This window comes from Phaseolus vulgaris, chromosome 8 (genome assembly GCF_000499845.2).
Source record: "Phaseolus vulgaris cultivar G19833 chromosome 8, P. vulgaris v2.0, whole genome shotgun sequence".
Taxonomy (NCBI): Eukaryota; Viridiplantae; Streptophyta; class Magnoliopsida; order Fabales; family Fabaceae; genus Phaseolus; species Phaseolus vulgaris.
In genome coordinates this window covers 21,204,711-21,218,568 of record NC_023752.2, presented here as the reverse complement: position 1 = coordinate 21,218,568, position 13,858 = coordinate 21,204,711, and the positions used below count along the sequence as shown (strand labels likewise).

Sequence of the window (13,858 nt, the reverse complement as noted above, 5' to 3'; positions counted from 1 at the left end):
AATAGAAGCGATTAACAAAGTAATTATGAACGAGATTAAGAACAAGCTTGAACAAGCAAAAAAGTTATGAATATAAGAGATACCAAGTATTTAAGTAATTAAATTAGATTAAACATTTTTTTAATAGTTGTTCATACTTCATATGGAGAGTTATTTGTGATTGAGAGTCATGCTGAGCTTAAGAACCTTCTCTCCTGAAACTAAATTGGGATGAATTTTAAGGTGTTGGTGTTTTTAGGTTTGGAGGATCAAGTTAATATTGAAACTTACCGTTTTGGTCGGAGTGAATATCGACAAAAATAATCTCAACAATCTTTTTGTTATGAAAAATGTTAAAAGATTTTAGGAACTATTCAACTAATAGTATTGAAACATACTTAAAGATATAATTATAAGCTCCATCAAACATTCGATGATACTCAAAATTGAAGATGAGAGAGTTTTCCTCTTAAGGTACTTAGTGATGTGAGTAACCTTTTGGTAAAAAGGTCTTTACTTTCCATCCACCTTGAAATTGGATTCTTACAAGAATGGCCTCAACCATTACTATTGGATAACAAAATAAAATTATCATGTTTAGAAAATACAAAATTATTACAAATCCATATAATAGAAACTCTATTGTAAAAGATAGGTGATCTATAAGTTAGTAGTAAGAAATCAACTCTCTAGAAAAACTCATTCTTCCCTGTAAAATATAACTAATAATCCACCTACATAAATAGTTATGGTTTCTAAGTTATGAACCTATCTAGCTACTGATTCGAAACTTTTCATAACAAAGGCTACTAATTCCAAACTTTTCATAGTAAAAACTACTAATTTCAAACTTTTCATAACAAAAGTTGTCATTATCACGTAACTACTAATTCCTAACTTTTCATAACAACAAAAACTATCATTATCACGGATAACAAAATCAAATCCAATATTAAAACAACGTAATCATTTAATGAATTGAAAAGAGCATAGCTAAGAAATAAATAAAAAGTATTTTATTATTTATAAATGTTCAAATACCTACATTCCATGTACTCGACATACATTATAATGAGTACTGATCTACCTCATTTTTTCCAAAAATTTGGTCGCATTATTGGGGTAAGGAGAATACACACACGAGAGAGGTGAAGAAGGAAGATTTGGAGTATTATATTAGATGGTGAAAAAGTTGAAGACGTTGAAAAAGAGGAGAAATTTGGTTAAAGCAGAGAGAGAGAGAGAGAGAGAGAGAAAAGATCCATCGAGAACACGTGCATTCAATAGTCCACTTTGCCTTCCCATCTCTATCTCTTTGACAACATCGTTCATTTCAACACCACTTGTTGCACTTTGCTTCTTCCCCTTCACCCACATTCCCTTCTTTTTTTCTTTCCAAATAATATACAAAAATGTTGAAGCTTTCGTGCAATGGCCTGGACCGGGTTCACTCCCTCGCCCAATGCGGGTTCGCCGCTCGCCCCGCCTGCGTTGGCCCTCGCCGGAGGAGGACCCGCGTCGGTGGGTTCCGGTCGCCCGACGTCAGGGCGTTTCCTGTGTTGGCGGTCGTGTCGAACAGGGACGGCGCGGTGGCGAGCCGGGTGGAAGCGGAGGCCGGGACGCTGGCGGACCGGTTGAGGCTGGGGAGCTTGACGGAGGATGGGTTGTCTTATAAGGAGAAGTTCATTGTGAGGAGCTACGAAGTTGGGATCAACAAGACTGCCACTGTGGAAACTATTGCTAATCTCCTGCAGGTTTTGATTTTGATCCGTTTGTTCAATTGGGTGATTTGATTGATTTGATTTGATTTGATTGCTTCATCGTTGATTGGTAGCTGATTGGGATTTTGAGCATCTGGGTGTTTCTCGTTCATTGCGTTCGTGTACGTTTTATTAGATTGGGAAATGGTGTTTTTTTTTCTCTTTCGGAAGTGAAAAGTGAAGATTTTTGGCAATTGGGGTTGTTTTGATTCTTCATGATTGATGTTCTGAAGTACAATTTGTAGATTTGTGGCATTTTTAGGTTGTTTGGTTTATGTTTTATAGTTTTTAGTTTTGCTTTTTGTACCGATTTTAACAGTGCAGATTTGGATGGCGCTGTACTCTATGCATGGAGTACTGGAGTATAAGATTTTGGAAAACTGTGCTTTGTTTGTTTTGTTCTTCGTGATTCCTGTTTTAGATTACTATTTTTTTCCTTGAATAATTGTCATGTCAGGAAAAGTACTCTCGTTTCCGGTCTTGGTCTTGTGAAAATGCCATGATGTTTGCTCATTGTAACACCATCATCAGTTGGAAAAATGAATTGATTTTTTGAAGTATCAAATAAATTTGGATGACTTTTAGAGGCTCCTTGATTAAATAATAGGAAGATGGATCTAACCTTGGGAGCTGAATTAATCTGATATAGAGAACATGTGATATTGTATCCTTGCACGAAATCTGAAATGTCTGGTGACTGTGCTGCAGGAGGTTGGATGCAATCATGCTCAGAGTGTTGGGTATTCTACTGATGGTTTTGCAACCACCCCTACGATGAGAAAATTGCGTCTCATATGGGTTACTGCTCGCATGCACATTGAAATATACAAATATCCTGCTTGGTGGGTTCTTGTTTTTTTATAAACACTTAGTTTATATACTCTAATTTGAAAAGTCTAACATAGAGGATTTCAACAGGAGTGATGTTGTTGAGATAGAGACATGGTGTCAAGGAGAAGGAAGGGTTGGAACGAGGCGTGATTTTATACTGAAAGACTATGCGACTGATCAAGTTATTGGAAGGGCAACAAGGTAAATATTTTCCCTTCCAACTGGATGGTTGTGAATTGTGACTCTTTTAGAAATTTTCCTATTTTAGTTTGATCACTTTAATGATAAATATTATACTTATGCACTATATTCTACTGAGTTTTTATGGCATGACTCCTTTCGGTTCATGAGTGCCAGATCAATTGTTAACAAGCAGTAGGATATGCCTTCATTGTGTAGGATAATATCTTACCATTAGTTGATTTCTGGGCAACCTTATACAGGACGCATCATATGCTTTTCCTTCTTATCCCGTTTGTTGGTGTATTGTAAAATCTCTTTCCTCATTTGAATTCACGATAGTTTCTTTTCGTACCAACCATCAATGATTAGCCTATAGAATATATCCTATGCTATAGTAGCAAAAGGATAGGAAACTAAACCGGTTATTAAACTTCATCCCTAGGTCAAAAGGATGCTAGGGATTTTATAAAAGCATAAAACTCAGAAATAATACTGTCCAAAAATCTACATCTGATGGAAAATTATCCATGGATGCAAATAATGGTACATTAACCATTAATTCCTTCCTTTGCATCATAAATTGGTGTGTGTCTAAATTTTTGACATGTTTATGTTTTGTCATATATAATAACTATACTGTCTCTGGTGAAACAGTTTGTTTTAGATACTTTCATAAAGTTGACCATTTAAATTTAATGTTTCAGCAAATGGTTAATGATGAATCAGGACACCAGACGACTCCACAAAGTTTCTGATGATGTTCGAGAGGAGGTTTTGGTTTATTGTCCTCGAGAGCCCAGGTAATCATTTTTCTTTCTCATATGCTAGTAATGCATTACAAGATACACAAACTTTTCCAGATGATTTCTTTTATTTAGGTGCTCTTAAGTCTTATTCATTGTATTAATAACAAGACTTGATAAGCAGAAGAGATAAAAAATCTCTAGCGCTTCTGAGCTCACTAGCGCAAAGCAGGATATGCTACTTGATCAATATTCTATATTATGGATTATGGAATAAATCAAATTATAGTATATCACCTTGGCATCTTGCATCCATCAAAACTGCATTTTCAAATGAGATCTTACTACTTTTTATTTGGTGGTAGGAGGGAGGAGCTTACTTGCTTGATATAAAACGTGGTAAATGCAGTGCCTTGTTAGTTATGCTTTAAGTCATTGGTTGAGTAGCAAATGAGGCATCACCGATGAGGCTGTCATTAGATGGTCAAATAAAATCTGGGACACGTGTTCGCATATTTATGTAGCCTATAAATTTGAAATCAAGTAAATCTATGAATTAAAATCCGACACTCATCTTATTCTGTGATTCTTCACTTGTTCTATATCAAGTCAGGGGTCTCCCTCTGTCTAATTTCTACAAGTCTATATTGGAAGTATCTCAAGTCTCTATTATGTGCAGATGTAGGATAAATTACAGTCACTTCCCTTTGAGTTATAAGCCTTTGAGTTATAAGTATAATGATACACCAATGTCCCTCTTTTGACATTATCCTGCCTCAATACATTTAACAATATAAAAATATAAGGGAAGGTCTATGTTAAGGGAAATTGTTCATGTTATATAAATTGAGGGAGGTTTGTGTTGGATGAAAAAAATTGAGGGATATTGAGTATAATATTCATAAACCCCTGATGACATGAGTGTAATTTGTTACGTGCACATACACATACACATTTCAAGAAATAGTATTTATTATTTGTAGTTAAACATTTTCCTGAAGCAAGTTTCACCAATAACAGTAAGTTAAAATGAAGGAATACAAGTCTGAAAACAAGCCTGTTGATGTTTTCTGAATTTACCTCACTAAAAACACTTCTGAAAATACGGAGAAGTGCTATCTAAAGATCATCCTACTACATAATTCTCTAACTTATTGGACTCTTTCTGAACTTAATGACCTTTAGCTCTTTATCAACTGTTCTTGATGGTACAAAAATTGAATTTTGAACAATTTATTTATTGCTTAGTTGCATGCTACTAGTAACATGGTTTGAATTATGACTAAATGATCATACTTCATTGGTTGTCTTGCGACTGTTTGTGATTTGATGAGTTTCAATTTTCAATACCCTTTTCCGGCTTACCTCTTAACCTGTGATTAATTTTTTTTTTCTCCAATTTCTCTTCTGTTGTTTTAGGTTAGCAATTCCTGAGGAGGATAGTAATTGCTTGAAGAAAATTCCAAAATTGGAAGACCCTGCTCAGTATTCCAAAGTTGGACTTGTGGTATGATTATTTGGCTCAAAGAATCTTTTTCTATTATTATTTTTCTTTTTAACTGTCACAGAAGAAGGAATTTCATTGGTGAGCAAATAGTTGGCAAATCCAGCATAATTTAATAATGTTCAAGAACCTGCCTTCTCACATGCTTTTTAAATTTTGTAGCCAAGGAGAGCAGATCTGGACATGAATCAGCATGTTAACAATGTTGCCTATATTGGATGGGTGCTTGAGGTTGTTAGATTTTCTTTTAAATTTTTTGCAAACACTTTCTGTTTCATGTTTTAGCTGGTTTATGTCTCACAAAAAGATCTTTTGGATAAACAGTTTCTATCTTGTTCTGATTTATCTTTATATCTCAGAGTGCAGTATTTTCAAAATTAAGAAAATATCTCTTCTGGTTTGTTGCTTATTCTATTATTATCCTTGTCATAACAAATGCACATACTATATCATGTTAATTTTATACAAAAAGGGTGTCGTTTGTTATTGATGTCACCAACTAACTTACGGACTTGTTATTATGTCAGAGCATGCCTCAGGAAATCATTGATAGCCATGAGTTGCAGAGTATTACCTTGGATTACAGACGAGAGTGCGGACAATATGACGTAGTTGATTCCCTCACTGGTGTGGAAATGATCCAGGGTGGTGCTGAGACAGTTCCAGAACTGAAAGCAACAAATGGATCTGCCATTACAAAAGAAGCCAAGCAGCAGTTTCTGCATCTACTTAGGTTGTCTACTGACGGACTTGAGATAAACAGGGGACGAACAGAATGGAGAAAGAAAGCGCCAAGATGAGAACCATCATGTGTGCTTTCACCTATGCCTTCATTCATGATTCTGTTTTTATCTTTCTTGTGTTGTTTCCTCATGCACGGTTGTCTTATCAATTTTCCCTCGTTATTTTGCTTAGAGTTATTGCACTTGATATAGGGAGTGGAGAGCTAGAAATCTGTTACTGTTTTCTTTGTCATGCTCACAAATATAAATTGTTGTCCGAATCCAGTACTTAGGCTGAATATTCAATCTCTGATGCATTGGCATCAATTTCCATGAATGCCATTGTACCTTCCTCAGGAGAGAATATAAATCCAGGACATTGTTATGGATCTGCTATCTACTGCAGGACTCCAACAATGTTTTGTTAAAGTAATCATTTTAAAATTATTCAATTAGCCAATTATCCCGTTTCATATTTAAAAGTATGGTTTTAATATTAATGTCCTTACTAATCTTGCTCTCTGCTGTTTTCTTATGTGTACTAATCTTGCTCTCTGCTGTTTTCTTATGTGTACTAATCTTGCTCTCTGCTGTTTTCTTATGTGGCAAAAGTAAATATTACTATTCAAAAGATATCTATGCTTGTCAGAAAAATTTAGTATCTGTCATAGGAGTTATGCTTGCCGTTGCTATAGATAGTTACAGAATACATATTTTCATTAAAGTGAGAATATATCTTGTGTGGTAACATTACCACTGCAGTGAATGTCAACCGTTGATTAAATTTTATAAATTTAATAACTTTTTTATAAAATGAAAATTGAAAAATTCAATGGTTAGATTAATTACTGTATTGTGTCATGTCATTTTTTTTTCATTGGAGAGGATCTGCTCCCATTTAAATTATTTAGAATCTTTAATTACAACAAGCTGTGTTGTGCTTGAGCAAGTGTTACTTTCCTGAAATAAACTGTAAATGTGTCATTTTTCCACTGAATTCTTCAGAGGGGTGGCACTTTGTTCTATGCATATATCAGGCAATACAATGGACAATCTGAGCAGAACAGTACAACACATGTACCCAAGTCATAACGTATTTTGTTTGTTTGTTGTATGGTATTAGATGCATTCTCAAGCACTTTAGATTTTCATCAGAAAAGAATTATCAAAGAGGAGGTAGCTTATTGAGGAAAGGAAGAAGGATAGCATTTTTACTTTAGATGGTATTATTATGTATTACTTACATGTACAATAAAACTAAACCTTACCAGCACAATGTACCAGTTATTAAATCATAAGAGACTTATTCAATGGGAAATAAAACCTATTAGATTTTATGATTATCAATAAATTTCAATCAATAATAATAAATAAATAAGAGTACTAGAGAGTGTCATTAACATTTCTCTTAGGCAGAAAAAGTGTCACCAAGTATTTGATTTAGGATTTGAGGTTGCAATATCATTGAGTTGTGTGGTAATTGAAAGAGTGTGATGTGAACAAAATGATATTTAGAGCTTTGTGCAGGAGTTTGAAGATTTCTTTCGAAGTACTTTATATGAATTTCTGCTAAGTTTTAAGCTCATGTTCTGATGATCTGTCATTATTTATACTACTTGCAAAGCACTGTTTTAAGACAAAGCACAGGTGAGTGGAATTCTACCAAAATTATAGGCAGAGTACTAAAGTCTCTTTTCTTTAATTGAAAATGTTTGAGAAACACCAGTCTTTGTACTTGTGCTCATCATGTTGTCCCCACTACTTGATTTGGTGCTAAATTTATGCTTCAATTTCATTGAGTTGAGGGCAATGCGGGATAAATTCCATATAACCGAAAGGAAAGGGAAAAGTGTCAAACTTTTATTACTAGTTCTCAACCAAAAGCAATACGTTCGAAAAAAATAATAATATAGTGTTCCATTTTATTATACTTTGTCTTATTTCAATCCATCTGTGTGATCTTATTCAGGACGGACCAATTTAAAAAAAAAATATTTGAAAATTGATGAAGAAAATCAATAATAGATTAAAAAAATTATATTGATCTTACTTTTTTTAGAACTAAACATTTAGTTATTTTTTTTCGATTTGAGACTTCGATCAAACTAAAATGATATTAATTATTTAAGTATTATTATATTACTTGTTATTTCATTCATATATTATGTATGGGGAGTAAAATTTAATGTGTCTAACTTAATTATTGTATTAACCTGGATGACTTGCATTCTCTAATACTGTCATTAGTGTCATTAACTCATCCTCTGACAAGATTGATCCTAGTTTTGGTATCGTTCAATCTTCCTCCTGATATAAAGCACTTACACTCCGTTTTCTTTCAGGAATTATAATATGAAACACTTTGTTAGCTTTTAAAGTCTGTTTTTGTTTAATTGTTTGTCATAGTGCTCTATACTGAAACGCTCAATGTAATTTTGAAAAAATTGCATAGATCACAAAATAATTATACAAATTGTAATTCTCATTCCCTCTTAATACATTTGATTGTGTTATGACTTGGGCCTATAGCATATGACAATTGCCACGTACAATAATCTCCCCCTAAAACATTTTCATGTTGGAAATCGAATTTGTGACCTTGATTTTAATACCAATTGTTGAATCAAACATTTATTGTTAGGTCAGGTTATATGATAGTTAGAGTTTAACTCTTTCTACTTATGAGCGTAGCAACCCAATCACCATGATTCAATTATGACTTGACCAACCTGTCCTACACGACATGACAATTGATGTCACCTACAACTCCTCCAACATGTCATCCACATACAATAATAAGATGATAAAATGATTTTCATCTAACCTATTATAATAGGTACAATGGTTTTAAGATAGTTTATTACAACAAAGGCTAATAATGGAGAAATCAATTTTTTGTATACACTTGGGCATTAATTTAAACTATACAAACATCAACGTGCAAATTGAGATTTTTTATTATTTAAAGTATTCTATTTTGAGCATGTATACTTCCTCTTCAAGTTATCCATGAAGAAAAATAGTTCTTACATCTATTTGCTTAAGATGTAAATCAAATACACCACACAAGACAACAACTTTGATTATGGTCAACCTAACAACTGGCAAGAGTATCTAAGTGATGTCAATGTATTTTTTCAATGCATATCCTTTTAGTACTAGCATCATATTGTTCCTCTTTATCATTGTCATCTTGTTTGGTCTTATAACCTCATTTGTAACCAATAACTTTCCAACCTTTCAGAAAATTCAAAAGTTTGCATGTTTTGTTTATATGAATAGCCTCCATTTCTTCTTGTATTATTGTCATCTAAAGAAAAACTTTTGAACACTAACATCCTCTTGAAAAATTGAAGACTTTCCTTTTGCATTTAAAAGATAATACAAAATTATCGTAACATATTGTGAATGTCAAGATGGTTCAAATTTATCTCTTATTGATCATCAGAGTCCTCCATCACTAACCTCATTTGGTTCTTGTTCTTCGTGTTCCTGTTCTAAATAAGAAGAATCATCAGAAGGCTTTTTTTGTATTTGTACTATGACAATGTCCTTGGTAAAATTGACATTTTTTTTTTGGTTCAATTTGTAGTTCAAATTTTGGAAAAGAACTACATTCATGCTAACAATAACCTTGTGAGTAGTGAAATTCACATGTGACACCCTTCACATTGTCAACATAGTCCAATAATATATACTTCCTGGATTTTACATCCAACTTTGTTCTTTCTTCGGACTCATACATCACATACATAAGACAACCAAATATATCTAAGGAAGAATAATTAGGTGGTCTGTATAACACCCCAAATATTTCTTACATAGTAGACTATAAATCCATTTAATGGTCTTATAAATCTTATAGTAATTCCAGTATAAAGTTAATCATATACATCATATATATGTCTAAATTCGAATTTTTACAAGAGGAAAATCAGAATAAAAGAAAAGTCTCTATTCTTTTGTCGTTTTTGTACCTGTACACATATATGTTGGTGTACATACTTTGTTCTAAAACATCTACATTTTGGAAATTTGAAGGTTTTATATACATAGTTTCCAAAATTATGTTGCAGCTAAGTGAAAAATTATGAACGTCTATTACCCAAAATGGAGTTTTGGAAACAAAAATTTAGAAGTTGAGAACACATTCAACACTCGTTTAAAGAGTTTGAAAAAACATAACAAGATGAAATAAGTCAATCTATTTTACGTAGTGCAACAAGCGTCTAATGTATTTACTAATATTTGTTGTATATACTATAGTAAATGTCAAATCATATTGTTTTTTGTTTTATAACAATTCTTAACTTTTAATAATCAATTCAATAGGGTGTGGAGCGGATAACTGCTGAAAGCATCTAAGTAGGAAACCCACCCCAAGATGAGTGTTCTCCTATTCCGACTTCCCCAGAGCCTCCGGTAGCACAGCTGAGCGATCTCATGATTTGATGGGATGTTTCACAATATATATTTATTTATTGGACTATAGAGAATTATATACATAAATATATTTTTGATTTAATACCTACATTCTACACAAATGTTTACATATTATTTGCTTCTATAATTTTACATAGGAGGGGTACATCTGAGCAAAAGTCAATGTAGAGTGCCTTCTTCCTTGAACATAATAGAGTTTTTCACTATATTTATATTTCAACTATTTTCCGAACATACAGAATGTCAAAAGTAAAAGAGTTTGGAATTGCATCAAAATAATAAATATATTAAATAAAATTGCATCAAAATAATAATTGAATGAAAGAAATTTTTCTGATTTTTAAAATAATTTGGATGAAACACTGCGTCAAAAGAGTAAATCATATTTTTATTTTTTAGAAGTCTTGAAAGAAAACTGCATTAAAACACTAAATAGATCTTTATCTTTATTTTTTAGAAGAATTGGAAGAAAAATGCATTAATACAACAAATCAGATTTTCAAACAAGCAATTATTTGAAGAAAAATTAAAAGGAATATATTAAGAATATTATAAGAACATTTGGAAAAAATTGCAATTATCAAAACAGTGTATATATATATGTTGGTTATTAATTTAGATTTTATTATTATAAATTCAGATTTTATTACCCTTAAACTATTTTACCGTTATATTGCATTAATGGTCAATTTACAGCTGTTAGTATTCCTATCTTATAGCTTCCAGTAATTGTAATTTTATTATATATATGATTGAGTAAATCAAAATCAATAAGATCAGTTTTGCAATTACATTCAATCAGTTGCTACAACCTTTTGCCTTCTCTTATTTCCTTCCATTAGTTCCTACAATTGGTATCAAGAGCTAGTTTGTTATCATGAACTCTACCCAATTATCAGTCTCTATCCTTAATGGAAAAAATTACAATCAGTGGTGTGTGCAAATGAGAGTTTTGTTTGATTATCATGAGTTATGGGATGTCGTTGAGAGTGGAGTGTCTGCATTAGGTGATAATGCAATTGAGGCGTAACGAGTAACGCATCGTGATCAAAAGAAGAAGGACAATAAGGCTTTGTATCTCATCCATCAAGGGATGAATGACGAGACGTTTGAGCAGATAGAAGGAGCAACAACCGCTATTGAGGCTTGGATCATTTTGTCAACCAATTATAAAGGTGATGACAAAATCAAGAGGGTGCGTCTTCAAACCCTAAGACGTCAATATGAATTGCTGCAGATGGAAACCACAGAGACTATTGATGTCTATATAAATAAAGTTATTGCCTTGACAAATCAGATGAAGACCAATGGTGAAACACATTCGGAGCAGGCAAAGGTGGAGAAGATTTTGACATCTTTAACTCCCAGATTTGAACATGTTGTTGCCGCAATTGAAGAGGCCAATGACATTTCAAAAATGACAGTAAGGTTATTGTCTGGTTCTCTACGAGCGCATGAGCAGCGGATGAATGACAATAAGATTGAAAAACCAATTGAACAGACTTTACAAGCACAAGTCTCAATTGGTAGCTCATATCATGAACATGGTAGCTATTTCAACAAAGGTCGTGGTGGCCAAAATCATGGAGGCGCTTGGCGCGGGGAACGTGGTCGCGGAGGACGAGGAGGCATTTATAATAAATCAAATGTTGAGTGTTATAATTGCCATAAACGTGACCATTATGCAAATGAGTGCAGATCAAAAGGTGATAATCATGCTGTCAATTGTGCTCAAGAAGAAAGTAATCACGAACAAGATGAAGAGGATCATGCAGTACTAATGGCAGCCACATCAAATGAAACTCCAAACAATCAGACTTGGTATTTGGATACAGGTTGCACAAATCATATGTGTGGTAAGAAGGAGTTGTTTGCAGATTTGGATGACCCATTTCGCACAAAAGTGAAATTCGGTGATGGCAGGTTCGTTCCGGTGACTGGAAAAGGGCGAATTCTTATCACATTGAAGAATGGTGATCACAGGTACATCTATGATGTTTTCTATGTACCTGATATGAAAAGTATTTTGTTGAGTATGGGGCAGCTGGCCAATAAGGGTTATGTGATGCACATAGTTGAAAATAAATTATCAATTCTTGATAAAGAAAAGGTAGTTTGATTCTTAAATCCTTTTTGTCAAAAAACCGCATGTTTCCAGTAGATATTCATATGGGTGATTTCAAGTGCTTGAATGCAATAGTGAATAATGAATCGTGGTTATGACATTTACGCTTTGGGCACTTAAATTTCCAGACTTTGGAAAATATTTCCAAAAGAAATTTAGTGAATGGTTTACCCCATATTCATCACCCTGATCAATTGTGTGAGACTTGCATTTTTGGAAAGAATCACAGGATACCATTTGTTAAGGAGTCTTGGCGTGCAAAATTTCCTTTGGAGCTTGTTCATACAGATGTTTGTGGCCCGATGAACATATCATAGTTGGAGGTAATAAGTATTTTTTAACCTTTATTGATGATTTTTCAAGGAAAACCTGGATTTATGTATTGAAGAGCAAGGATGAGATATTCCACTGCTTTAAAATATTTAAAGCATTTGTTGAAAGAGAGAGTGACAGACAAATTAAGATGGTGCGTAGTGATGGAGGAGGTGAGTACAAGTCTAATGAATTCAAGAGGCACTGTGAAGAACTTGGGTTGCAACATAACATTATTTGCCCCTACACACCTCAACACAACGGAGTTGCTGAGAGAAAGAATAGAACAATCATGGACATGGCGAGGAGCATGCTTAAAGCGAAAGGTATGCCAAATTATTTTTGGGTTGAGGCCGTAACATGTGCGGTATATTTGATAAACAGATCACCCATTCGGAGTGTTCGTAACACAACTTCGATTGAGGCATGGAGCGGAATCAAATCCAATGTGCAACACTTGAAAGTATTTGGGTCCATTACTTATGCCCATGTCCCTAAGATAGCAAGATCGAAGTTGGATGATAAGGCAGTGAAAACCATTTTCATTGGTTATAAAAATGGAGGATACAAACTGTACAATCCAATGACAAAGAAGGTGATTATTAGTCGTGATGTTACATTTGCCGAAAATGAGGAATGGCAATGGAATGCAACAACTGAAATGGATTCAAAAAAACGATATATTTACGTTTTGAACGATGATGTGGAAGATGGAGTCACTCTTGAAACACCTGCAGTTCAACCTGAAGTTGTAATTCAACCTGAAGTTGTAATTCAACCTGAAGTTGCAACTATGATGGAGCGACCAAGAAGGCAACAACGACAACATGTACATCTTCAAGATTGCGAAGTAAATCTTGATGATGAAGTTGATGACAATGGAGATTTGGTTCACTTTGCTTTTCTTGCAGAATCAGAACCTGTGAGACTTGCCGATGCCATTCAACACCCCAAATGACAAAAGGCTATGAATGAAGAATTGATGGCGATTGAGAAAAACAATATCATGACTCAAATTGGGAAGATTGTTCCAAATCAGAATTCAGGGAGGATGTTGGTTATTAATTCAGATTTTATTATTATAAATTCAGATTTTATTACCCTTAAACTATTTTATTAGAGGCCGCCTGTTAGTATTCCTATCTTATAGCTTCCAGTAATTGTAATTTTATTATATATATGATTGAGTAAATCAAAATCAATAAGATCAGTTTTAATTACATTCAATCAGTTGCTACAACCTTTTGCCTTCTCTT

The 13,858-nt window shown here is 33.5% G+C and overlaps 1 protein-coding gene across 1 annotated transcript; it reads left to right on the top strand.

Annotated features, from left to right (window-relative positions):
• The first annotated feature begins 1,078 nt into the window (after nt 1-1,078).
• Nucleotides 1,079-6,169, top strand: LOC137824328 (oleoyl-acyl carrier protein thioesterase 1, chloroplastic). Its single transcript, XM_068629919.1, has 7 exons — nt 1,079-1,733; nt 2,448-2,581; nt 2,658-2,771; nt 3,458-3,553; nt 4,916-5,003; nt 5,163-5,231; nt 5,528-6,169. The coding sequence occupies exons 1-7, from the start codon at nt 1,392-1,394 to the stop codon at nt 5,798-5,800; spliced, it is 1,116 nt and encodes a 371-aa protein (XP_068486020.1). The 5' UTR covers nt 1,079-1,391; the 3' UTR covers nt 5,801-6,169.
• The last annotated feature ends 7,689 nt before the right edge of the window (nt 6,170-13,858 follow it).

What these genes read in the sequence shown, in the direction of transcription:
- LOC137824328 (XM_068629919.1), top strand. Translation starts at nt 1,392, where the DNA reads ATGTTGAAGCTTTCGTGCAATGGCCTGGACCGGGTTCACTCCCTCGCC. An exon ending in ATATACAAATATCCTGCTTG is followed by an intron (nt 2,582 to 2,657) that starts GTGGGTTCTTGT and finishes GGATTTCAACAG; the next exon opens with GAGTGATGTTGTTGAGATAG. An exon ending in TATTGTCCTCGAGAGCCCAG is followed by an intron (nt 3,554 to 4,915) that starts GTAATCATTTTT and finishes CTGTTGTTTTAG; the next exon opens with GTTAGCAATTCCTGAGGAGG.